We start from the raw sequence: 27,783 nt of genomic DNA, 5'->3' as shown, positions 1-27,783 counted from the left end.
TGTGCTTCAACAAGGGGTACAATATGCAGTAATAGTACATCTGCCCAGTAAGGCAAGGCCTACAGACTTAATTTCATCTTTACATCCATGCATGAGATCACCTTAAGTAGCTATAATTAATGTCATCCATAAACTACGCCCTAATCTAATTGAAGATAGAAATGGTGCCAAATTAGCAAAAAAGTACTGTGGGTGTACCTAGCTCAAGATTCACCCAAGTGTGGATTTTGCAGTGTAAAAAGCAAGGAATAATAAATAAAACACACCCATGGAAAAGGAGGCAAACCCAGATATAATATAAGGCAACTTGCTGGCTTAAAAATGTAACCAGTGATTTTGCTCAAGTCAGTAGTCATACAAGGGGAAGGGAAGGAGAAAATTAAGGCACGCCACAGTTTATGGAATGGCTTACAACCAGTCTTTCTTTTTTAATATAATGTGGCACTACATTCAAAGTTAACAGGTAAGGCTACAAGGGGAAAGTTTGAGATAGACAGTAGGAAAATTTATTCAAAGATAAAGGCTAACTTGTCCCCTCAAGAGCTTCTTTTTCCGTTCAAAATCCTATATATACAGCATGATCAGGTTCTGTTGCATGTGGTAGAAAAATCTTCCTGTTCATCAAAAATTAAATGGTAAACGATTTGAAAGGAGGTTCACTGGAAATACAAAGAGATGCATGCACTTTAAAGAAGCTGTAAGGATAGTGCGCATCAAGTGAAAATTTAAAAAGTCGTTTGTACTCAATCCTGGCAAATTAGTCAACAACAGAAAATTTAATGAAACATTTGATCAAATTAAATCTCACTTAAGTAATACAATAATATTAATATCAACATAATCCAATGCCCCTAAAGATGATCCATCTCGAGTGAGGTGAGGTGTTCGGATGTATCGCAGCTTTACATTGAGGCTGTTTACACTTGACCCTTGATCTAGCAACAGTTTTCTACTACTTTACGGTAAATAAGAGTGCATGTTTGAATAAGCCATAGAATCCTGTTTTACAGAATTGATACATTCCTCCAAGATTGACATTTTACCTAAAAGGTTAATACTGATTCAGTGTTCACATACTTTCTCCTCGTATCTCTTCACATAATAGTTAACAAAGCAGACTAAATAACTAATGTTTTGAGTAAAGCTGCAGAGGAAAAGACAATTACAAATTTTTCAAGACCAACCACTTTATTATAGAGGAGGGGGGGGGGGGGGGGGGCGGGTTGGGGGGACTTCCTCTCATGAATTTCATTTCCAATCAAGGAGAAATGTGACAGGTGAACTGTTAGTAGGGCTGATAAAAAATAATACAACCACAAGCAACAGCAAGTTCATACCAAGAGTTAAACTTTGTCTTGACTGCCCACGATTGCCATTTTAATTGTATAGGTTTAATAGATTCTGCTACATGTTCAGCTAAAGATGCTGATTCCTCGGCATAAGCACCCCACAGGTTAATGACAAGATACATGTCTCTGGACGACCCCACAGGCCACAGCACTTCACAAGCCCATCAGGGATTTGATATTCTAGCCAGCCCCTACCTTAATGAAGTCCACACTAAATAGTGCATATACTGATAAATATCATGTGGGATAAGAGTAGTAATTAAAATTGTCAACCTAATATTGAGGGTGCTTTCTACCTGAGAGGCTGAGAGTCGAAGCTTGCAGGATACATGGCAATGATCACGAAACCATAGGGAAAAGAGAAGCCTATACTTTCATTTCTAGGATATGGGTGTATCAATATTATAGAAAATAGCCATTTGCAATTAGATTGTCATTAACATGAAATCAACATATCACAGCCCAGCCTCTGAGCTTTTTTCAACAAGCCATTTTTAAGTTCCTCCTAAGCACCTTTATTACAAGTTTATCATAACATTGACTATAGGATATGTGGCTTAACTCTCCTACAATTTTAAGAGAATACCACCACCTCCTTAAGCCTCTAGATGGTAATCCCCAGTGGTCATGGCCTTTAAATAATAATTTGAACTCTTAGGCTGTGTTTGGTAACTAGCTTATTTGACCAACATTAGCTAATAGACTATTAAATAAGCTAATTCAAGGTGTTTGGTGGGAAGCTTATTTAAAGAGCTTATTCTACTAAATAAGCTCTTTTTCAAAAAGCTCCTTTTAAGAGCCTTTTCAATTAGCTTATTCAATTTTTATGGTGAAATGACACTAATACCCAAATTTTATTAAAAATCCTATATGAACTACCTACCCCACAATTAGCATATTGGTCATTTCACATAATCAATCAGCTTTAAACAATCAGTTTTTTACCAAACACTTTTCTACAACAAGCTTATAAAATAAGTTAGTCAAATCAGTTAATGCAATCAGCTAGTTAAAATCAGCTAACACAATCAGCTTCAGCTTTTCCCAAAACACAGCCTTAAGCTCTCATAAAGAAGCCTTTTTACATTGTTCTTTATGTGCCTATACAACATGTATTGAGGCACAAACTTGAACATAGAGGAGTGGGTTTTCTAAAAGTTCTAAAGAGGTTTAGGAGCTTAGATCTAATTCCCTATCAAACTCTAGAGATTGAAAATTTTGGGTATCAACATATAGTCACATATGGTACATCAAGCCTTAAGAAGACTAACTCTGTTTGGGCCTCCATAAAAACTCATATAGCATGATGTATACAAATTCTATGCTTTAAAGCCCTCAAGGTCATTGACTTTCAAGTTCAGTAGTGCCTTGGAAGCTTCGGTGCTTATTTCCCCCCCCCCCTTTCCTTATTTTTTCGGAGAAATAAGAAAGCTCATTCATTCATAATTACAGAATGTTAAACATTTATGTGTTTGGATGAGAGAATATGGAGGATAAGGAAGGTAAGGGTAAGTGAGAAACCTTTTTTCCTTAAATGGATATGAAATAAACAAAGGGTATGGAAAGCAATTGGAGGGATTTGTTTTGGGTGTTTTTGTCTCTCGGGAGAGTTACAACACGAAGATTGATCCGGAGTGAGCTGTACCTGCAAAACAAACGGAGACACCGGTTGGGTGGTGCTCCGCCTCCGACGCACAAGTTAGAAACTTGAAGGGAGAAAAAGGTGCGGAAATTTAGGTGGGGTTCTGCTCGGATTCCAAGCTCAGGATGTCTCTATCAAAGAGTAAATGTGTAATAAATGGTAAAACGTGCCCTCAAAAAGAGGGACATCTCCCTATTTATAGGGTTTTTGGGATTTGTGCCCCTGATTAGGTCACTGAACCCTAATCATTGGTGGGCTGCGCCGCTTTGCGGCTTTCTCGGGATTTGGGCCTGAAGGCCGCCTTTTCCCCTTAATTTCTGGCGTGACACGTGTCAAGCAGGGATTGGTCCACTTTGGGCCATCCTGAGGCTGACACGTGTCATCCTCTGATTGGACCACGTGGCGGGGTAAAATTACCCTAAACATTTGCCCCTCACAAATGTGACGTGGCACGCCACGTGGCATCTGTGACATGTGTCACGCTCCGATTGGCGGTAATTTTACCATTAAAGTGTAACCGTTCACCTTCCGGGTAAATTACGGAATTGCCCCCGTATTTACCCTCATAATTTTGTACGTTTTCAAAAAATTTTCTAGAGAGAACTTTGAGAGAGCAGAAGTCATCCGTTTGAGTCAGGCGCAAGCAAGAGAGCTCGTTTTCCATCGACCCAGTCGGACCCGCCTAGTTCCAGATATTACATCAAAAGGTATCGTCTCTGCCTCTCTCAGCTCTTTTTCTTTTTTCACCATTTGTACATATTTCTTGCAATATATGGATGCATCACCAACACACACGGCACAGCCTAGGTTAGAGTCCAGCCGGTCACCAGGGACGGCTGAGTCTAGGACTGGGAGTGCCGTCTTGGGGTGTTGGGACCACCCTTTGCCTTGGATTCCGACCAGTTACGTGTCTGCAGGACACAATGGCTCGGATAATGCAGACGGCGACTAATCCAAATTACAAGAGCGAAGGCTTAGGCGTTTGAGGGAGAAACGTCTGGTGAGGGAGATCAGACAGCTCTGGAGAGATCCCCTCCGCGCGCCCCCTCAACTCCTGCTGATTCCTTCTTGGAAGAATGCGACCAAGGCGGCGATGAAGCCGTCTCTGCCCCCTTGAGTCAAACTGAGGAGGAGACTGAGAGCGACAGCTCCGCCTCTACCTCTAAGAGTAGTGACGATTTACCCCCGCTTCAGGATAGCGAGGAGGAAGAAAGGAAAAAATGGAGCGAGAAGGACGATCCCTTCAACATCCACGTCTCCTTCAAGGACCGGATCCAAATGGAGAAAACTTAAAGAATTTTACTAAAATGCACCCGCTAGGAGAAAGGTATAGGATCCGGGTGCCGCCTGAGAATGGCACCATCGCCTGGGAGGACGATCAAGAGAACGCCAACAGCTATTTCGGCTGTTATGAGGCGGCGTTCAAGGCTGGCCTTTGCTTCCCCCTTCACCAGGCGGTGAAGGCAATTTTAAGAGGCTACGGCCTCGGAGTCTGGCAACTAACCCCTAACTCTTGGACAAACATTCTGGGGTATGTTGCCGCCTGCGAGTTCCAAGGGCTTAACCCCGGCTGGGAGGCTTTTGCTAGCATGCATTATCATAGCAGAAGCCCAGGGCGTGGTATACTCTAACCACGCAGCCCCAATACATGAAGACCTTGGACAAGGTCTCAAAATTCGACGGCTGGAGACCTGATGTCAACTCCAACCAGACGGGAGAATTATGAATTCCATCTGTACAATAAGAAGCCCGACTTGATGGGCCGGAAGTGCGCTCTTCCCCGGATCCCAGAGGAAGACTTTGACAAGATCATTGAGGCAGACTTTTTCGGCCTCACAGAAGCGACCTTGTCAACCGGGGAAACAATAAAAGTTCCCAAGAACTGGATCCCCAAGAGCACCTGGTTCAGGGACGAGTGTTTCCTAGCCGCCTGCGGGTTAAGGCACATGTTTACCAGACGTATGCACCTGAGTTTATATCCGTCTGTAGTATTTTTCTATCGAAATTGATTTATGATATTGACCAATTTCTTTCTTTTAGCAGAGGAAGCATTAAACATGTTGCAGACGGAGAAAACTCCCAAGCGGTCCTCAGCACTCATCCACAAGCAGCTTGCGGAAAAAGCTGCGGCTGAGGCCAAGGCCAAGGTAATAAACGCCTGACCCTTTCTTAAATTGATCTTTAAAACTATTTTTCCCGGATGCTAACTTTGACTTGGTTATTTTCGCAGGGGGGGAGAGGTTGGAAAGACGTTTGAGAAACAACTCAAACAGGCTAAGGAGGAGACCCCCTTCGTTCTCAACAAAATAAAAAAAATCCACCTCCGCGTCAACCCCTGGCGCCTCAGCCGGGCATCAGCAGATGCGGATAGCGGGGCGTAACGAGAAGGTAGGCGGCAGCCTAGGCCTCAGCCTCGTTAACCCCGTAACATCGACCGGGGGGTTCTCCACGCCTGCAAGCGGTTCCCGCTTGGTTGGCTCTGAAGGTAAGAACCCTTTTGAATCCCCGCTTAAGCTGGGGTGGCCTTTGCGGGTGAAATCCCACTCTCAACGAACGTCATCTTCAGACGGCGGGCAACAAATAGGAGCTGCCTTAGTTTCGCACTCATCACGTATTGATTGTGGTGCAGATCAATCTCCCCGCTGGCCAGACGTCCAAAAGCATGCCAAAGCCATGCTGGAAGCCGTCCGGAAAAGGGATAAAGACAGTATCCCTGGGATAGAGACGTACAATCTTGAACGCATTCTATCCCTTCTGGCCGAGGTAAGAAACTTGTCAATTCAATTTTATTTTTTCCAAGTGTTTTATCTCGCCAGCAATACTCACACCGCTTGCTTTTTTGCAGGCTATGGTGCGGGTGGACGGGCTCAAACGTCCTTATTCCCGCAAAAGGGAAGAGGTAAAAAGGGCCAAGAAGTCCGCCATAGACGCTGACAATATTGCTTTACACTCAACTATCGTAAATGAACTTGAAATTAAAGCAGTCATTATGACACAAGCGTCTAGAATCCAGCAGCTGGAGGCGGATCTGGAGACGGCCAAACAGCGGGCGGGTGATGCTGAGACGACCCGGAAGGAGGCGGAGGAGGCCCAGAAGAAGGCTGATGAGAGTGCCAAAAAGGCTGATGAGGCGCTCAAGAAGGCCCAGACGGACCTTGGCAATCTTCAAGGTGTTTCTGAAGAGAACACCAACCTGAAGACCAAGGTTCAAAAACTGGAGAAGGAGGCTGCTCAGAAGAACTTTGCAGCAACCCTGGAGGCGGAGCAAAACCGCCTTGTTGTTGAGAGTGACGCTGATAATGACGCCCGAATGAAGATCGCCTGGGTTGCCTTGTACCCGGACGCAGATTATGGCGTCTGGGCACTGGCTCATAGGTACGCCGAGGACGTGGTGTACCTGAGAGAGAAGGGTGATCCAGAACCTGAGTCCTTCGATGCCTGGGTTAATGCCAACAATGAGCCCCTCGTAACTCAGCTACCTGGTCCGGGTGAAGCGCAAGAGATTCCCTCAGTCGGGGAGGAAGAGGACCAGGAGGAGCCGCCTGCAGGCCAGAAGTGACTTTTCAGCGGCAGTATGCCAATCTCTGTTTTTTGTTTTCTCTCATTTATTCAGCGGCAGTATGCCAAAACTTGTTTTTCCGGCCTGCGTGCCGAGTATATTTGTATTTACCGGCTGAGGATCCGGGTTAATTAACAATTTCTCTTTCTCCCGGACTGGGTCCGGTTAACATTTAATCCACTACAACCGTTTGGTTGGGTGGACTTTAATGAATGCAACGACTGAGTCGGTTTTGATCATTTTGCGTTTGCGTTTGAATTTCAATTTTTGCGAATGTTAATTTTTCATTGTTGCCTAACTTATCAAAAGCATACGGCGATTTTTTGCCTAACTAATCAATAGTCCGGCTGTCCTTGCCCCTGCACGGCTGTGGATTGGTTTCAAGTGGAGTTGGTTGATTGACTTGGTAACGTTTGATGCTGCAAAGAGCATGATGCGTTTGTAAGTCAATCAATCACAGTAGTGATTGCCCCAAACCAAGTGCACAACCGTACATCAACAGGCGTTCCAGTCGCTACTCAGACGGCGTTTGTCCGTCTTGGTAGAGATTTCATAGCCATTGAACAACTCTTTTGCCCCAATTGGGATAGAGAGTGCAATTTTGGAATAAATAACCTAAGTGAGAACTTCAGCCGGTGACTGACTGATGCCCTAGGGCATCCGGTATCCGGTAACTTGATTGTTCATCATAGATCATTCTGGTCAGACGGCTATGAGTTGACCAATTTGGTCGTTCAATTTTTGCCGTCTGCATGGGTACGTAGAACCGACAAATAGTCTGTTCTCCGCGACGATTGCACCCGGAGGGGTGTCGCCGGACGCCTTTGTCCATGCTGGGACAGGCGATTTTATATAATGAGCAACCATCCGGCCATTTCAGCCTCTGGTCTTGTTTAGGACCGGTTGTATAGCCACTAAGCGTTTTTGTGCTTAGTTTTTATCGGAGCATTGGCCGATTTACACCAAGTGTCAAACTTAGTTTTTTAAGCAAACGAGTCTGTCAGGCGGTACCCAGGCGGACTGGCAATTTATTTAATCCTACCAAGTATCAAACTTAGTTAGGTAAACAAAGTATCAAACTTAAATAAACAAGGGATCCGAGTATTACCCAGGCGGTCAAACAAATGTAACCTTTACTTAGTATGTAACTTAGTTAGGTAAATGAAGAATCCGTCTGGGTATTACCCGGATGGATAATCAAACAACAAATCAATTTTGCAAACAAAGTCTGAATCTTCATTAATTGACTCATTGTTTACAAAAAATTTACATTCTCAGAAGTAGTACTTTTTCAGATTGTCTACATTCCAAGTTCTAGGCAGGCGCCTGCCGTCTGGAGTTTCCAGGCGGTAGGTGCCGTCCCTTACTTTCTTCATAGATCCGGTAAGGGCCTTCCCAATTTGGAGTTAGCTTCCCCAGCTCATTGGCCCTATCGGTTGCCTCCATTTTTCGTAACACTAAGTCGTCAACTTTCAAAGGACGTCTGTGTACTTTTTTGTTGTAGGCTCTCGTCATTCTCAGACGGTAAATCTCATGACGCAAGGCGGCATTGCCCCTGCGCTCTGGGAGCAAGTCCAATGCCAGGCGCATTGACTCTGAGAGTTGGCTCGTAATGTTCAATGGGCAAGACGGTTTCAGCACTGTAAACCATGAGAAATGGGGTTTCACCGGTTGCCCCTTTTGCTGTTGTCCGGATGGCCCATAGGACATGGATTAACTCTTCTGCCCATAAGCCACCGGCTCTTTCTATTTTCTTCTTAATGCCGTCTGAGATGAGTTTGTTGAAGGCTTCAACTTGGTCGTTTGCTTGGGGCCGGCCAACAAATGCAAAATAGCTTGAGATCCCCTGATCTCCCAACCAAGTTTTTAGCTGGGGCGTCTCAAACTGAGGACCATTATCAAACACCATAGACATAGATACCCCATACCGGGTGATAATGTTCTTCCAAATGAAGGAAATTACGTCTGAGGTCTTGATGTTTTTAACCGCCTCAGCCTCCACCCACTTGGTGAAATAATCCACAGCCACCAAGATGTAGCGCTTTCCGCCTGGAGCAGGCGTGTAAGGACCTAGAATGTCCATGCCCCATTTTGCAAACGGGATTGGGCTGTGGATGGCCGTCAGATCAGTAGCCGGACGGTGAATGAGTTTGCCAAATTTTTGGCACTTGTCACATTTCTTTACCAACTCCTTGGCGTCTGCGTCAAGAGTAGGCCAAAAATAATGTCGTCTGGCCCTAACGGCTAGGGACCTGCCGCCTATGTGGGAGGCGCAGAATCCCGAATGCAGGTCTTCGAGAACTTCCTTCCCCTTTTCAGGGGTGACACACTTCAACAGAGGTTTAAGAAAACCCGCCTTGAAGAGTTCTCCATTTTTCAGCTCGAAGCTTGCAGCTCGCTTCTTCAGGACGGCTGCCTCCTGTGGCGAATCAGGAAGTGTGTCGTCTGAAAGATAGGCCCGGATGCCATCCATCCAGGTAGAGCTCCGGTCCAGAACTCCAATGGGATCCTCATAAATGCTTCTCTTTTCAAGAACTTCCCAAAAGACTGACCGAGGCGTATCATGGCACGCGGAAGACGCCAGTTTTGACAACGCATCCGCCTGGTTGTTTTCTGACCGAGGCACTTGACTCAGCCGGAATTCCTCAAGTGCCTTGGTCTCTTCTTTGACTGCCTAAAGATATTTGATCATAGCCGGATGGGTAGCCTCGTAGCTTCCCTCATACTGGCTAACAACCAATTGAGAATCAGAGTAGGCGTCAATTTTCATGGCCCCTGTCGCCTTACACATGCGAATGCCGGCTAGCAGGGCTTCATATTCCGCCTTAAAGTTAGAGGCTTGGAATTTGAAGCGTAGTGCATACTCAAATCTGTCCCCTTTAGAAGACTCGTAGATTACGCCTGCACCACAACCGTTCTTTGTAGACCTCCCGTCTACATACACTTTCCAAACCTGATCAAGATTATCCGGAGCCACCGGACGGGTCATTTCAACAATGAAGTCGGCAAACGCCTGACCTTTCATTGCCTTTCTTGGTTCGTAAGTGATTTCAAGACTTTGCATTTCAATAGCCCATTTCAACATTCTCCCGGATGAGTCCAAGGTAGACATTAGCCGCTTGAGTGGCTGGTCGGTGTAAATCACCACCGGATGTGCCAAAAAGTAAGGCTTCAGTTTTTTGAAAGCCATATACAAAGCAAGGCCAAATTTTTCAACCATGGGGTACCGGAGTTCAGCATTTTTAAGAACATGGCTAATGAAGTAAACCGGGAGCTGCACGCCGTCTCGCTCAGCAAGGAGAACGGCACAGAGGGCATGATCTGAGACGGCTAAATATATGTACGTCTCCCTAGGCAAGGGACTGACCAACCTAGGTAGAGAGTGTATATGCTCTTTCAACCTCTGGAATGCCGCCTCAGCATCATCCCCCCATTCAAATCTGGTCTTCTTCCTGATTGCTTGGAAGAAGTAGAGGCACTTGTCGCCTGACTGGCTGAGGAACCTCCCCAAGGCGGCCGGCCAGACGGCCGGTGAGTCTCTGCACCTCCTTGACAGAACGGGGTGACTTCATGTCTATCACCGCCTGTATCTTTTCAGGGTTAGCCTCTATCCCCCTTTGATCAATCAGGAATCCGAAAACTTCCCAGACTCAACACCAAAGACGCATTTCTTTGGATTTAACATGACCTTATGCCGCCCGAGGGTGGTGAATGTTTCTCGGAGATCAGAAAGGTGATCCGTCTGTAGCTTGGATTTGACTATCATGTCATCAATGTACGCCTCCACATTCCTCCCAATTTGATTAATGAAGACCGTATTAATCATTCGTTGGAAAGTGGCAGACGCATTTTTCAAGTCAAACGGCATCACAGTATAACAGAATAACCCCTGATCAGTGACGAAGGCCGTCTTCTCTTGATCTTTCTTCCACAGGGGTATCTGATGGAAGCCGGAGTAGGCATCCATAAAGCTCATCAAGGCGTGACCGGCTGTAGAATCGACCAGACTGTCGATCTTTGGAAGCGGGTAACTGTCCTTTGGACACGCCTTGTTGAGATCTATGTAATCAACACACATGCGCCAGGTCCCATTCGGTTTCTTAACCAGAACCACATTGGCCACCCAGTCGGGGAAGTTACAAGGCCGAATAAACCTGGCGTCTAGCAGCTTTTTGACTTTGGCAGCTGCCGCCTGACTTCTTTCCTCACAGTGGTTTCTTTTCTTTTGCCGGACGGGCTTCTTTTTAGGATCCACGACGAGCTTGTGGACAGCAAGATCCGGGCTGACGCCTGACATCTCTTCCACTTCAAAGGCAAAAATGTCTTTGAATTCCATTAGCAGAGGTGCAAGTATGCACCCAAAGTAGCATGAGCTACCGTCCCAACCTTTACAGTACGTTCCGGACGGCTATCATCCAGAACGAGATCAATGCTTTCACCAGCCGGTTGGGGACGGAGCTCATATGACCGTTCACCGGTCAGTGATTGCTATTTTTTCTCTTGGAGGACTAACCCTTATTCTTCTTCTTTGCCCCGGCTGGGGACTTGGAAATGTAGGACTTCAGCATTCCTTTGTCAGCCACACGGTCCAACGCTCTTTGAAGGTTGAAGCAGTCGTTAGTGACATGGCCAACTTCCTCATGGTATTGGCAAAATTTATTTTTGTTCCTTGATTGAATGGAACTTTTCATTGGATTCGGCTTCTCTAGGGACAGCCGGTCCTTAATTTCCATGAGGATGGAATTGCAGTCCTTGTTAAACTCGTATTTGGGGACGTACGGTTTAAACTCTTTCTTCTTCTTCTGGGACGGCTGGTTAGAATCACTAACCGCCTAGATTTCTTTTCTCTTCTTGCTGTCTTCTTACTTTGTGGTCGGCTGGGCAGGCCGGCTGTCCTTCCGTTTGTCGGACCTCTTTGAGTCCGAATGGCTGCCAGGCGAGCAGAGGTCGGTAGCTTGAATGTAGCTTTCCGCCTCCCTCAGGGCCGCCTGTAAGGTGAAAGCCCCTTTTCTAACTAGGTCGAACTTAAAAGTTGACTCGTCTCTCAAACCTTTGAAAAAGTATGTAAAAGCTACCTCATCAGACAGTCCTTGAATCTGAATTCTAATCAGATTGAACCGCCTGACATAAGAGCGCAACCCTTCTCTCTCCCCCTGCTTAATGGTGCTCAAGTCCAAGCTTGTTTTTTTAGCAGGGATGTTCATTGAGAAGTTGGAAGCAAATAGGAAGGCAAGCTTCCTAAAACTGTCAATGCACCCGGCTGGCAGGTTACCAAACCATTGTTGGGCGATGCCCTTCAATGTAGCCGGGAAGCAGCGACACCAAGTGGCATCATCCAACCCCTGTAGATACATGAGGTTGGTATAAGCCATGAGATGGTGATCCGGATTGGTGGTACCGTCATAGGTACCAACCAACACATTCTTAACCTTGGACGGTTGTGCCGCCTCGGTTATCTCCCGGGTGAACGCAGAAGGCTGTTCACCCAAGCGGAGCAGACGAAGCTGCCAGTCCAATGGCTGGACATTTGGATATGCCGCCTGACCTCCAAAGAGGGTCGGCTGCATGAAGTGAGGGGGATACTGTCCATAAGCCTGAGTAGGCACGTACGGTACAGCTCTAATCATGTGAGGGCCAGAATGGACGGTATTACCGCATGTCTGGCTTTCATGCAAGGAGGGTGCGCTCCCTGCAGAAATGTTGTTGAAGCTGTCTGGAAAGTTCGACGTTGAAACCGACTCAGACAGCGATTGGTTTCTCTTCCGGTTTATGATCTCCCAGGCATCAAGAGTTGATTTTTTGCTTCCCACCGGCTGCTGAGTCCGGAAGGTGTTGTTCCTTTTAGGAAGGAGAATTTTTTACCAATCAATGGTCCCGGCTGCCTTCTCCTCTGGATGAGGAGTGGGCTCCCGGTTTCTGACTGACTTCCCCTTCTCTAGAGGAGTCTTCTTCGCCGACTGACCTTTACTTGGGCCAGCCCGGCTTTGGGTGATCAGCACTTTAATTTCACCCTTGAAACTTGTCATGAATCTCATGAGTTCGTCTCGGGTGACAAGGGCTGATCCAGCGGCCGTTTGGGTTTCCCCTTCCGGCTGTCTAGAGGGTCGGCTTGGACCCGCCTGGGAGGCACCCCGCTCCAGAGTCTCTCTGGGCCGGATGCGCTTGATTCTGAGAGAGCCGTCTTCGGCTGTAAAGGTTTCGACTTGAGGATCCTCATCCTCATGGTCTGTAAAGACTTCTGGGTCTTCGCCCAGACGGTTAGGGGGTGGTATAGACTCTTGAACCATCTTCGAGGTACTCTCCCCACAGACGGCGCCAAATGTTTTGAGTGTTTTTGTCCCTCGAGAGAGTTACAACACGAAGACTGATCCAGAGTGAGCTGTACCTGCAAAACAAACGGAGACACCGGTTGGGTGGTGCTCCGCCTCCGACGCACAAGTTAGAAACTTGAAGGGAGAAAAAGGTGCGGAAATTTAGGTGGGGTTCTGCTCGGATTCCAAGCTCAGGATGTCTCTATCAAAGAGTAAATGTGTAATAAATGGTAAAACGTGCCCTCAAAAAGAGGGACATCTCCCTATTTATAGGGTTTTTGGGATTTGTGCCCCTGATTAGGTCACTGAACCCTAATCATTGGTGGGCTGCGCCGCTTTGCGGCTTTCTCGGGATTTGGGCCTGAAGGCCGCCTTTTCCCCTTAATTTCTGGCGTGACACGTGTCAAGCAGGGATTGGTCCACTTTGGGCCATCCTGAGGCTGACACGTGTCATCCTCTGATTGGACCACGTGGCGGGGTAAAATTACCCTAAACATTTGCCCCTCACAAATGTGACGTGGCACGCCACGTGGCATCTGTGACATGTGTCACGCTCCGATTGGCGGTAATTTTACCATTAAAGTGTAACCGTTCACCTTCCGGGTAAATTACGGAATTGCCCCCGTATTTACCCTCATAATTTTGTACGTTTTCAAAAAATTTTCTAGAGAGAACTTTGAGAGAGCAGAAGTCATCCGTTTGAGTCAGGCGCAAGCAAGAGAGCTCGTTTTCCATCGACCCAGTCGGACCCGCCTAGTTCCAGATATTACATCAAAAGGTATCGTCTCTGCCTCTCTCAGCTCTTTTTCTTTTTTCACCATTTGTACATATTTCTTGCAATAAATGGATGCATCACCAACACACACGGCACAGCCTAGGTTAGAGTCCAGCCGGTCACCAGGGACGGCTGAGTCTAGGACTGGGAGTGCCGTCTTGGGGTGTTGGGACCACCCTTTGCCTTGGATTCCGACCAGTTACGTGTCTGCAGGACACAATGGCTCGGATAATGCAGACGGCGACTAATCCAAATTACAAGAGCGAAGGCTTAGGCGTTTGAGGGAGAAACGTCTGGTGAGGGAGATCAGACAGCTCTGGAGAGATCCCCTCCGCGCGCCCCCTCAACTCCTGTTGATTCCTTCTTGGAAGAATGCGACCAAGGCGGCGATGAAGCCGTCTCTGCCCCCTTGAGTCAAACTGAGGAGGAGACTGAGAGCGACAGCTCCGCCTCTACCTCTAAGAGTAGTGACGATTTACCCCCGCTTCAGGATAGCGAGGAGGAAGAAAGGAAAAAATGGAGCGAGAAGGACGATCCCTTCAACATCCACGTCTCCTTCAAGGACCGGATCCAAATGGAGAAAACTTAAAGAATTTTACTAAAATGCACCCGCTAGGAGAAAGGTATAGGATCCGGGTGCCGCCTGAGAATGGCACCATCGCCTGGGAGGACGATCAAGAGAACGCCAACAGCTATTTCGGCTGTTATGAGGCGGCGTTCAAGGCTGGCCTTTGCTTCCCCCTTCACCAGGCGGTGAAGGCAATTTTAAGAGGCTACGGCCTCGGAGTCTGGCAACTAACCCCTAACTCTTGGACAAACATTCTGGGGTATGTTGCCGCCTGCGAGTTCCAAGGGCTTAACCCCGGCTGGGAGGCTTTTGCTAGCATGCATTATCATAGCAGAAGCCCAGGGCGTGGTATACTCTAACCACGCAGCCCCAATACATGAAGACCTTGGACAAGGTCTCAAAATTCGACGGCTGGAGACCTGATGTCAACTCCAACCAGACGGGAGAATTATGAATTCCATCTGTACAATAAGAAGCCCGACTTGATGGGCCGGAAGTGCGCTCTTCCCCGGATCCCAGAGGAAGACTTTGACAAGATCATTGAGGCAGACTTTTTCGGCCTCACAGAAGCGACCTTGTCAACCGGGGAAACAATAAAAGTTCCCAAGAACTGGATCCCCAAGAGCACCTGGTTCAGGGACGAGTGTTTCCTAGCCGCCTGCGGGTTAAGGCACATGTTTACCAGACGTATGCACCTGAGTTTATATCCGTCTGTAGTATTTTTCTATCGAAATTGATTTATGATATTGACCAATTTCTTTCTTTTAGCAGAGGAAGCATTAAACATGTTGCAGACGGAGAAAACTCCCAAGCGGTCCTCAGCACTCATCCACAAGCAGCTTGCGGAAAAAGCTGCGGCTGAGGCCAAGGCCAAGGTAATAAACGCCTGACCCTTTCTTAAATTGATCTTTAAAACTATTTTTCCCGGATGCTAACTTTGACTTGGTTATTTTCGCAGGGGGGGAGAGGTTGGAAAGACGTTTGAGAAACAACTCAAACAGGCTAAGGAGGAGACCCCCTTCGTTCTCAACAAAATAAAAAAAATCCACCTCCGCGTCAACCCCTGGCGCCTCAGCCGGGCATCAGCAGATGCGGATAGCGGGGCGTAACGAGAAGGTAGGCGGCAGCCTAGGCCTCAGCCTCGTTAACCCCGTAACATCGACCGGGGGGTTCTCCACGCCTGCAAGCGGTTCCCGCTTGGTTGGCTCTGAAGGTAAGAACCCTTTTGAATCCCCGCTTAAGCTGGGGTGGCCTTTGCGGGTGAAATCCCACTCTCAACGAACGTCATCTTCAGACGGCGGGCAACAAATAGGAGCTGCCTTAGTTTCGCACTCATCACGTATTGATTGTGGTGCAGATCAATCTCCCCGCTGGCCAGACGTCCAAAAGCATGCCAAAGCCATGCTGGAAGCCGTCCGGAAAAGGGATAAAGACAGTATCCCTGGGATAGAGACGTACAATCTTGAACGCATTCTATCCCTTCTGGCCGAGGTAAGAAACTTGTCAATTCAATTTTATTTTTTCCAAGTGTTTTATCTCGCCAGCAATACTCACACCGCTTGCTTTTTTGCAGGCTATGGTGCGGGTGGACGGGCTCAAACGTCCTTATTCCCGCAAAAGGGAAGAGGTAAAAAGGGCCAAGAAGTCCGCCATAGACGCTGACAATATTGCTTTACACTCAACTATCGTAAATGAACTTGAAATTAAAGCAGTCATTATGACACAAGCGTCTAGAATCCAGCAGCTGGAGGCGGATCTGGAGACGGCCAAACAGCGGGCGGGTGATGCTGAGACGACCCGGAAGGAGGCGGAGGAGGCCCAGAAGAAGGCTGATGAGAGTGCCAAAAAGGCTGATGAGGCGCTCAAGAAGGCCCAGACGGACCTTGGCAATCTTCAAGGTGTTTCTGAAGAGAACACCAACCTGAAGACCAAGGTTCAAAAACTGGAGAAGGAGGCTGCTCAGAAGAACTTTGCAGCAACCCTGGAGGCGGAGCAAAACCGCCTTGTTGTTGAGAGTGACGCTGATAATGACGCCCGAATGAAGATCGCCTGGGTTGCCTTGTACCCGGACGCAGATTATGGCGTCTGGGCACTGGCTCATAGGTACGCCGAGGACGTGGTGTACCTGAGAGAGAAGGGTGATCCAGAACCTGAGTCCTTCGATGCCTGGGTTAATGCCAACAATGAGCCCCTCGTAACTCAGCTACCTGGTCCGGGTGAAGCGCAAGAGATTCCCTCAGTCGGGGAGGAAGAGGACCAGGAGGAGCCGCCTGCAGGCCAGAAGTGACTTTTCAGCGGCAGTATGCCAATCTCTGTTTTTTGTTTTCTCTCATTTATTCAGCGGCAGTATGCCAAAACTTGTTTTTTCCGGCTTGCGTGCCGAGTATATTTGTATTTACCGGCTGAGGATCCGGGTTAATTAACAATTTCTCTTTCTCCCGGACTGGGTCCGGTTAACATTTAATCCACTACAACCGTTTGGTTGGGTGGACTTTAATGAATGCAACGACTGAGTCGGTTTTGATCATTTTGCGTTTGCGTTTGAATTTCAATTTTTGCGAATGTTAATTTTTCATTTTTGCCTAACTTATCAAAAGCATACGGCGATTTTTTGCCTAACTAATCAATAGTCCGGCTGTCCTTGCCCCTGCACGGCTGTGGATTGGTTTCAAGTGGAGTTGGTTGATTGACTTGGTAACGTTTGATGCTGCAAAGAGCATGATGCGTTTGTAAGTCAATCAATCACAGTAGTGATTGCCCCAAACCAAGTGCACAACCGTACATCAACAGGCGTTCCAGTCGCTACTCAGACGGCGTTTGTCCGTCTTGGTAGAGATTTCATAGCCATTGAACAACTCTTTTGCCCCAATTGGGATAGAGAGTGCAATTTTGGAATAAATAACCTAAGTGAGAACTTCAGCCGGTGACTGACTGATGCCCTAGGGCATCCGGTATCCGGTAACTTGATTGTTCATCATAGATCATTCTGGTCAGACGGCTATGAGTTGACCAATTTGGTCGTTCAATTTTTGCCGTCTGCATGGGTACGTAGAACCGACAAATAGTCTGTTCTCCGCGACGATTGCACCCGGAGGGGTGTCGCCGGACGCCTTTGTCCATGCTGGGACAGGCGATTTTATATAATGAGCAACCATCCGGCCATTTCAGCCTCTGGTCTTGTTTAGGACCGGTTGTATAGCCACTAAGCGTTTTTGTGCTTAGTTTTTATCGGAGCATTGGCCGATTTACACCAAGTGTCAAACTTAGTTTTTTAAGCAAACGAGTCTGTCAGGCGGTACCCAGGCGGACTGGCAATTTATTTAATCCTACCAAGTATCAAACTTAGTTAGGTAAACAAAGTATCAAACTTAAATAAACAAGGGATCCGAGTATTACCCAGGCGGTCAAACAAATGTAACCTTTACTTAGTATGTAACTTAGTTAGGTAAATGAAGAATCCGTCTGGGTATTACCCGGATGGATAATCAAACAACAAATCAATTTTGCAAACAAAGTCTGAATCTTCATTAATTGACTCATTGTTTACAAAAAATTTACATTCTCAGAAGTAGTACTTTTTCAGATTGTCTACATTCCAAGTTCTAGGCAGGCGCCTGCCGTCTGGAGTTTCCAGGCGGTAGGTGCCGTCCCTTACTTTCTTCATAGATCCGGTAAGGGCCTTCCCAATTTGGAGTTAGCTTCCCCAGCTCATTGGCCCTATCGGTTGCCTCCATTTTTCGTAACACTAAGTCGTCAACTTTCAAAGGACGTCTGTGTACTTTTTTGTTGTAGGCTCTCGTCATTCTCAGACGGTAAATCTCATGACGCAAGGCGGCATTGCCCCTGCGCTCTGGGAGCAAGTCCAATGCCAGGCGCATTGACTCTGAGAGTTGGCTCGTAATGTTCAATGGGCAAGACGGTTTCAGCACTGTAAACCATGAGAAATGGGGTTTCACCGGTTGCCCCTTTTGCTGTTGTCCGGATGGCCCATAGGACATGGATTAACTCTTCTGCCCATAAGCCACCGGCTCTTTCTATTTTCTTCTTAATGCCGTCTGAGATGAGTTTGTTGAAGGCTTCAACTTGGTCGTTTGCTTGGGGCCGGCCAACAAATGCAAAATAGCTTGAGATCCCCTGATCTCCCAACCAAGTTTTTAGCTGGGGCGTCTCAAACTGAGGACCATTATCAAACACCATAGACATAGATACCCCATACCGGGTGATAATGTTCTTCCAAATGAAGGAAATTACGTCTGAGGTCTTGATGTTTTTAACCGCCTCAGCCTCCACCCACTTGGTGAAATAATCCACAGCCACCAAGATGTAGCGCTTTCCGCCTGGAGCAGGCGTGTAAGGACCTAGAATGTCCATGCCCCATTTTGCAAACGGGATTGGGCTGTGGATGGCCGTCAGATCAGTAGCCGGACGGTGAATGAGTTTGCCAAATTTTTGGCACTTGTCACATTTCTTTACCAACTCCTTGGCGTCTGCGTCAAGAGTAGGCCAAAAATAATGTCGTCTGGCCCTAACGGCTAGGGACCTGCCGCCTATGTGGGAGGCGCAGAATCCCGAATGCAGGTCTTCGAGAACTTCCTTCCCCTTTTCAGGGGTGACACACTTCAACAGAGGTTTAAGAAAACCCGCCTTGAAGAGTTCTCCATTTTTCAGCTCGAAGCTTGCAGCTCGCTTCTTCAGGACGGCTGCCTCCTGTGGCGAATCAGGAAGTGTGTCGTCTGAAAGATAGGCCCGGATGCCATCCATCCAGGTAGAGCTCCGGTCCAGAACTCCAATGGGATCCTCATAAATGCTTCTCTTTTCAAGAACTTCCCAAAAGACTGACCGAGGCGTATCATGGCACGCGGAAGACGCCAGTTTTGACAACGCATCCGCCTGGTTGTTTTCTGACCGAGGCACTTGACTCAGCCGGAATTCCTCAAGTGCCTTGGTCTCTTCTTTGACTGCCTAAAGATATTTGATCATAGCCGGATGGGTAGCCTCGTAGCTTCCCTCATACTGGCTAACAACCAATTGAGAATCAGAGTAGGCGTCAATTTTCATGGCCCCTGTCGCCTTACACATGCGAATGCCGGCTAGCAGGGCTTCATATTCCGCCTTAAAGTTAGAGGCTTGGAATTTGAAGCGTAGTGCATACTCAAATCTGTCCCCTTTAGAAGACTCGTAGATTACGCCTGCACCACAACCGTTCTTTGTAGACCTCCCGTCTACATACACTTTCCAAACCTGATCAAGATTATCCGGAGCCACCGGACGGGTCATTTCAACAATGAAGTCGGCAAACGCCTGACCTTTCATTGCCTTTCTTGGTTCGTAAGTGATTTCAAGACTTTGCATTTCAATAGCCCATTTCAACATTCTCCCGGATGAGTCCAAGGTAGACATTGGCCGCTTGAGTGGCTGGTCGGTGTAAATCACCACCGGATGTGCCAAAAAGTAAGGCTTCAGTTTTTTGAAAGCCATATACAAAGCAAGGCCAAATTTTTCAACCATGGGGTACCGGAGTTCAGCATTTTTAAGAACATGGCTAATGAAGTAAACCGGGAGCTGCACGCCGTCTCGCTCAGCAAGGAGAACGGCACAGAGGGCATGATCTGAGACGGCTAAATATATGTACGTCTCCCTAGGCAAGGGACTGACCAACCTAGGTAGAGAGTGTATATGCTCTTTCAACCTCTGGAATGCCGCCTCAGCATCATCCCCCCATTCAAATCTGGTCTTCTTCCTGATTGCTTGGAAGAAGTAGAGGCACTTGTCGCCTGACTGGCTGAGGAACCTCCCCAAGGCGGCCGGCCAGACGGCCGGTGAGTCTCTGCACCTCCTTGACAGAACGGGGTGACTTCATGTCTATCACCGCCTGTATCTTTTCAGGGTTAGCCTCTATCCCCCTTTGATCAATCAGGAATCCGAAAACTTCCCAGACTCAACACCAAAGACGCATTTCTTTGGATTTAACATGACCTTATGCCGCCCGAGGGTGGTGAATGTTTCTCGGAGATCAGAAAGGTGATCCGTCTGTAGCTTGGATTTGACTATCATGTCATCAATGTACGCCTCCACATTCCTCCCAATTTGATTAATGAAGACCGTATTAATCATTCGTTGGAAAGTGGCAGACGCATTTTTCAAGTCAAACGGCATCACAGTATAACAGAATAACCCCTGATCAGTGACGAAGGCCGTCTTCTCTTGATCTTTCTTCCACAGGGGTATCTGATGGAAGCCGGAGTAGGCATCCATAAAGCTCATCAAGGCGTGACCGGCTGTAGAATCGACCAGACTGTCGATCTTTGGAAGCGGGTAACTGTCCTTTGGACACGCCTTGTTGAGATCTATGTAATCAACACACATGCGCCAGGTCCCATTCGGTTTCTTAACCAGAACCACATTGGCCACCCAGTCGGGGAAGTTACAAGGCCGAATAAACCTGGCGTCTAGCAGCTTTTTGACTTTGGCAGCTGCCGCCTGACTTCTTTCCTCACAGTGGTTTCTTTTCTTTTGCCGGACGGGCTTCTTTTTAGGATCCACGACGAGCTTGTGGACAGCAAGATCCGGGCTGACGCCTGACATCTCTTCCACTTCAAAGGCAAAAATGTCTTTGAATTCCATTAGCAGAGGTGCAAGTATGCACCCAAAGTAGCATGAGCTACCGTCCCAACCTTTACAGTACGTTCCGGACGGCTATCATCCAGAACGAGATCAATGCTTTCACCAGCCGGTTGGGGACGGAGCTCATATGACCGTTCACCGGTCAGTGATTGCTATTTTTTCTCTTGGAGGACTAACCCTTATTCTTCTTCTTTGCCCCGGCTGGGGACTTGGAAATGTAGGACTTCAGCATTCCTTTGTCAGCCACACGGTCCAACGCTCTTTGAAGGTTGAAGCAGTCGTTAGTGACATGGCCAACTTCCTCATGGTATTGGCAAAATTTATTTTTGTTCCTTGATTGAATGGAACTTTTCATTGGATTCGGCTTCTCTAGGGACAGCCGGTCCTTAATTTCCATGAGGATGGAATTGCAGTCCTTGTTAAACTCGTATTTGGGGACGTACGGTTTAAACTCTTTCTTCTTCTTCTGGGACGGCTGGTTAGAATCACTAACCGCCTAGATTTCTTTTCTCTTCTTGCTGTCTTCTTACTTTGTGGTCGGCTGGGCAGGCCGGCTGTCCTTCCGTTTGTCGGACCTCTTTGAGTCCGAATGGCTGCCAGGCGAGCAGAGGTCGGTAGCTTGAATGTAGCTTTCCGCCTCCCTCAGGGCCGCCTGTAAGGTGAAAGCCCCTTTTCTAACTAGGTCGAACTTAAAAGTTGACTCGTCTCTCAAACCTTTGAAAAAGTATGTAAAAGCTACCTCATCAGACAGTCCTTGAATCTGAATTCTAATCAGATTGAACCGCCTGACATAAGAGCGCAACCCTTCTCTCTCCCCCTGCTTAATGGTGCTCAAGTCCAAGCTTGTTTTTTTAGCAGGGATGTTCATTGAGAAGTTGGAAGCAAATAGGAAGGCAAGCTTCCTAAAACTGTCAATGCACCCGGCTGGCAGGTTACCAAACCATTGTTGGGCGATGCCCTTCAATGTAGCCGGGAAGCAGCGACACCAAGTGGCATCATCCAACCCCTGTAGATACATGAGGTTGGTATAAGCCATGAGATGGTGATCCGGATTGGTGGTACCGTCATAGGTACCAACCAACACATTCTTAACCTTGGACGGTTGTGCCGCCTCGGTTATCTCCCGGGTGAACGCAGAAGGCTGTTCACCCAAGCGGAGCAGACGAAGCTGCCAGTCCAATGGCTGGACATTTGGATATGCCGCCTGACCTCCAAAGAGGGTCGGCTGCATGAAGTGAGGGGGATACTGTCCATAAGCCTGAGTAGGCACGTACGGTACAGCTCTAATCATGTGAGGGCCAGAATGGACGGTATTACCGCATGTCTGGCTTTCATGCAAGGAGGGTGCGCTCCCTGCAGAAATGTTGTTGAAGCTGTCTGGAAAGTTCGACGTTGAAACCGACTCAGACAGCGATTGGTTTCTCTTCCGGTTTATGATCTCCCAGGCATCAAGAGTTGATTTTTTGCTTCCCACCGGCTGCTGAGTCCGGAAGGTGTTGTTCCTTTTAGGAAGGAGAATTTTTTACCAATCAATGGTCCCGGCTGCCTTCTCCTCTGGATGAGGAGTGGGCTCCCGGTTTCTGACTGACTTCCCCTTCTCTAGAGGAGTCTTCTTCGCCGACTGACCTTTACTTGGGCCAGCCCGGCTTTGGGTGATCAGCACTTTAATTTCACCCTTGAAACTTGTCATGAATCTCATGAGTTCGTCTCGGGTGACAAGGGCTGATCCAGCGGCCGTTTGGGTTTCCCCTTCCGGCTGTCTAGAGGGTCGGCTTGGACCCGCCTGGGAGGCACCCCGCTCCAGAGTCTCTCTGGGCCGGATGCGCTTGATTCTGAGAGAGCCGTCTTCGGCTGTAAAGGTTTCGACTTGAGGATCCTCATCCTCATGGTCTGTAAAGACTTCTGGGTCTTCGCCCAGACGGTTAGGGGGTGGTATAGACTCTTGAACCATCTTCGAGGTACTCTCCCCACAGACGGCGCCAAATGTTTTGAGTGTTTTTGTCCCTCGAGAGAGTTACAACACGAAGACTGATCCAGAGTGAGCTGTACCTGCAAAACAAACGGAGACACCGGTTGGGTGGTGCTCCGCCTCCGACGCACAAGTTAGAAACTTGAAGGGAGAAAAAGGTGCGGAAATTTAGGTGGGGTTCTGCTCGGATTCCAAGCTCAGGATGTCTCTATCAAAGAGTAAATGTGTAATAAATGGTAAAACGTGCCCTCAAAAAGAGGGACATCTCCCTATTTATAGGGTTTTTGGGATTTGTGCCCCTGATTAGGTCACTGAACCCTAATCATTGGTGGGCTGCGCCGCTTTGCGGCTTTCTCGGGATTTGGGCCTGAAGGCCGCCTTTTCCCCTTAATTTCTGGCGTCAAGCAGGGATTGGTCCACTTTGGGCCATCCTGAGGATGACACGTGTCATCCTCTGATTGGACCACATGGCGGGGTAAAATTACCCTAAACAGGATCCATCTTCCCCCTATATAAACAAAGTTCTATGACTATTGTAGGATTGAAATATACTAAGTGTGAGGGCCAAGGCATAAGGCCTTGGGAAATGAGGCCGCTGCCATTGCCCATGACCACATGTCTAGACCCTTGGGGTGCTAATGCTACTGTCATCACCCAGCCAAGGCATGGGCGCCGCTGCTGCTCCCCAGCCAAAATAGTCTCTAGCCTAGGCATGGGGCATGAGCACAAGGATAAATTATAAAAACACCTCATCCTTAAAAAAAAATACCTATGCAAGGCAATAGAGGGTAGTGTCTTGGCTTGCCTAATTACCTTAGGGCTAAGCTAAGGCTAAAGGCAACGCAAGGCAAATTCAAGGCAAGACATCTTAAGACATTAGTACAAGTGGTGGGCAAGGCTTATAATGGCTGGTTTTGGGCACCAAGTTGGCCTCCCAAGGCCCTTTGAGAACCTCATAAAGCACCACGATGCCTAACCTTGACGAGACTGACAATTTTCTATGGAAGCTAAATTTAAAGGCTATCACTCGGACGATTTCGAGACCCGACGTCAAATATTCAAGTAATGGTTAGGATGCATCCCAAGAACCTATAATATTGTTTGGAAGCATATACAACTAATAGTTGGTCACATAAAGACTTGTAGTGGTTTTAAGTTATTGAAAAAAGGTGTGCAAGCAACTGGTTAAAATGATAGTTAACATGATAGTTAACAGATAAAGTGGTTCTAACCACCCAAATGGTCTCTCAAGGTCACATGGGGTCCATGGAAAGCACATCATCTTCATTCCTTTCCGGACTTAAAAAGGTCAAGAATTGTCCAAAAATGAAGGCTATAATTCACGTTTTTGGACTAATTTCGATTTTTTTTTTCAAAATTGGAGTGAATGTAGAAGATGTCACTTAGGATTATAAAAGTTGGTTTGGAAGCATGATAGGTCTACAAATTGGTCTACAAAATCCCAAAAATAATTTTGGTTCAATAATATGGTTATTTAAGAGAAATTTGTGTTAAGTGTTGCAACTTGCAACAAATATCATCAATCAACAACTAGGTCCCTTAGGGTCCTATTAAGGTGTCAGAAATCCTTCATTAGTGTATTGTAGCCACACCCACCCATTACCATTGTTGATGCATTGATTGTTTATATTGGTGTTACACACCTAATTACCATTGCTTATTAAGGTTGTTTACATTTATTCATAGTGAAATCTTTATAAAAGTATCCAAAGGAACATCATCTCATGGTTGGCAAGAACAATCATATTCATAAATGACGGAAAATCATCACACTTATTTTTGCAACATTCCCCAATTTATATCCATTTTATCAAATAAATTATATAAATAAATACCATATTTTACGAAAAAGAATTATAAACACAAACATGTAAACGGTACTCCAATCGCTACCTCAATTCTTTATTTCCACATTTTTTTTATCCTATTTTTGGTTCAAAACAAGCTGGGAACATTAGGATTACTCAATGTGTCAATTACCCATCACCATATTTTTCCCAAAAGTATCCTAATTTTTGGGATTCCCCCCTATTTTTCCCCCCTTTTTTAACACTATTTTTCCAATATATTTTTGGGAAAACTACTTTCAAGATTTTTACCATATGTTGGATTTTTGGACAAAAAAGGGGTGTTATAAATTTATAATAACATTTCACAAGTTTTGAGCTATTACACTATATCGAAATCTAAAAGGTGGGTAACTCAAGTGCACCTTAGGGGCCTTCCCCGCACTTAGGGAAGTGATGTGCGTGCATGCCCTAGTAGTGTGGACACAAAATCCCACGTAGTTCTTGAGGAAAATTATGACGGCTTCTTAGCTTTAAGCTAGTATACGAGAACCTGGTCATCCCGTTCAGTCTAGAATGATGTGGATCTGACCTCAAACCTATGAAGTTGATCATTCTTTCTTGACCCCGTTAAAAGAAAAATGGAAACACACTTACCTCTCCCTCCAAACATCCTTCCTTCTCTTTTTGCCCCCTTCTTTCTCTTCACATGTTTAAACAAACATGATTTAAGGCGTTAAGCCCACTAACAATAAAATATATATATATATATATTTTCTTGTCTCCTAAAATTGTACTTATAGTATTAGCTAGTACCTATAGATAAATTTTTGTACTTTGGTTACTAAAACCAAAGCTTTCCTTGATCTTCTTCTAAATAATTCATTTTATGCCCCTCTCATCTCTTGGTGTAGGTTACTTTCTTTGATGCATGCATAAACACCTTTACACCATGAAGAATATGATTTCAGGGTTTAAGGGGTGTTTACTTTTTTACTAAGTGACCTCTAAGGCTCTAAGGTTCTAATTATGGTCTTTCCCCAAACTTATTAAGGAGGCTTTGTTGGTATCTTATAAACTTATAAATCCCCATCAAATAAATTCAAATTTTCATACTATTGGCTCGTTTCACATAGACATCAAGAATTGTAACCTTTTTAGGGTATAAGAGTTTTTTTTTTTTTTTTTTTTTTGCCTCCAATCAAACTTCATTTTGTTTTCCTTGTCATAATGTTTTCAAACCTCGTATACATTTCCAAGTGCCTCCATAATCTCCATAAGAAAAATTCTGAGATTTTCAAGGCTCTACACAATACCCTTGAGCAATAAATAAAACCACCAAAACATGTTACTAGTTGCACTTACATACAAACTTGTTAAGACATTGCTCATGAGCATGAAGATGCCCTTAGCATTAGATCTTAATGTTCCAATCAACTCTTAAACCACAAATGCAGATCTACAACCCCTCATTATGTGGCCTTGAGGTTCCTTGACTCTTCAATTTCAGTACCTCCAGGGTAGTGTTCCTCAGTAATAGCCCTTTTAGTCCTTCCAATATAAATTAAGTACAAGCATTTGATCTGGAAAACATGTGGTCGTGTATATGATTCTTGTAAAACTTAGCAAGGATATCCAACTTGCGTACTTGATTTGGAAATCTTTGATGGTACAAGTTGTCCTCAACAGAAAGACCCATCTAAGCATCAAACAGAATTAACTCTTAAGTTGTCCCATTAAATCATCCATATGCATATTCATTGCATTGGCTAGTATGCTTCAAGTTCTCACTTTTATTCTCATGTGTTGGTAATAGTTCACTTGAATCACTCTATTCAACAAAATACTTGCTAGGATATCTCCTTGAATTCCCATATAGCACAGCAGTTCAGCACGAATACACCAAGGATAAAACAATAGTCCTTTAAGGCAATAGACTTTAGAAATCACTAGATTTAATCAATTAAGAACCTTTATGCTAAATTTATGAAGCTAATTTCTAAATCAAACCTGTCCCCAGATTAAATTTGGCAAGTGATTTACTGAATTTATATAACTGTATGTCCTGTATATACTCAAAAACTTACATTCTAATACAATAATGTAGGGTTGTACTACTCATATAGTATAACTTATATAGCCTATGCTTTTGATCAACCAATTCTAGCTTCTAATACTTTCATAAACACTACAACCAATTCCAGCTTCCTAATACTTTCATAAACACTACAACCAATTCTAGCTCCAAATACTCTCATAAACACTACAACCAATTCTAGCTCTTGACATACAATGATCTAAATTCTAATTGCTACATCACAAATTCAACAATTTACCACATACTATGAACATTATGTTACAATCATATTCATATTCAGAAAGAATTTTAAAAATAAATCAGTAAAATTTAGCTTAAAAGACAATTACCCTCATTTCTTGTAAGACAGAACATCATAGCGCTTCCGAGCCAATTTAACACAATCCAACCAATGCAAAATCTGGTAATTGGGATCTCTCTCCACCACAACATCATCCACCGTAATCTGAACCGAACCCCGAAAACCCGAAACCCTGCCACGAACCCTAGCATCAAAACCAATTTCAACTCGACTAGACTGAATGTTTGCCATTTGGGCAATTGAGTGAACATCTGATGGGCATCTCCGAGAAAAGTAAGAAGAAGTCATCTGATTCAACCAAAGAATACATTGAACACACCCAGTTCCATCATCAATGGAAAACCTCAGAAATTTGTCGGGTTTGAGGTCTCGGGTCACAACAACTCCGAATACTTCGACCCGAGAAATGGGTATTCCTTTACGGTAGAAGACAATCGGGTCGCGGGAAGAAGAGGAGGAGAGAGAATGGGATTGGGTTAAAGAGTTGAGGTCGAAAGCGAGGAGCTTGACATTGATGTTGTGAAGCGAATTGGGGTTGATTGAGGATTCATAGTTTGCTGGTTTCTTGTTTGGATGATTTAACATTCTGGGAATTTGAATGAATTTGGTTGGTTTTTCTGGGTTTTTTGTGACTTCACAAGGAAGAGAATGGTTTTGGCGGGAAAGCTATGGTGGATGTGATCAAGTAAAAACCTAATCAGATTTGGGGTTGGGAATTAGGTTAAAAATAATGAAGTTTAAAAGTGAGTCAAATACTCAAATGATCAAGGATTCTTGTG

The 27,783-nt window shown here is 45.8% G+C and overlaps 1 protein-coding gene across 1 annotated transcript; it reads right to left on the bottom strand.

Moving 5' to 3' along the window:
- Nucleotides 1-271: 271 nt before the first annotated feature.
- On the bottom strand, nt 272-27,783 carry LOC110728997 (CST complex subunit STN1-like). The gene is made up of 2 exons (XM_021908690.1): nt 27,033-27,783; nt 272-614 (listed from the first exon to the last, which is right to left on the bottom strand). Exon 1 carries the CDS (start codon nt 27,587-27,589, stop codon nt 27,035-27,037), a length of 555 nt encoding a protein of 184 aa, XP_021764382.1. The 5' UTR covers nt 27,590-27,783; the 3' UTR covers nt 272-614; nt 27,033-27,034.

This window comes from Chenopodium quinoa, unplaced genomic scaffold (assembly GCF_001683475.1).
Source record: "Chenopodium quinoa cultivar QQ74 unplaced genomic scaffold, ASM168347v1, whole genome shotgun sequence".
Lineage (NCBI taxonomy): Eukaryota > Viridiplantae > Streptophyta > Magnoliopsida > Caryophyllales > Amaranthaceae > Chenopodium > Chenopodium quinoa.
The sequence above is the reverse complement of the archived record's forward strand: the minus strand, read 5'-3'. Positions and strand labels throughout refer to the sequence as shown.

Bases quoted from the DNA above. Each gene is read 5' to 3' on its own strand.
- LOC110728997 (XM_021908690.1), bottom strand. From the start codon at position 27,589: ATGTTAAATCATCCAAACAAGAAACCAGCAAACTATGAATCCTCAATC.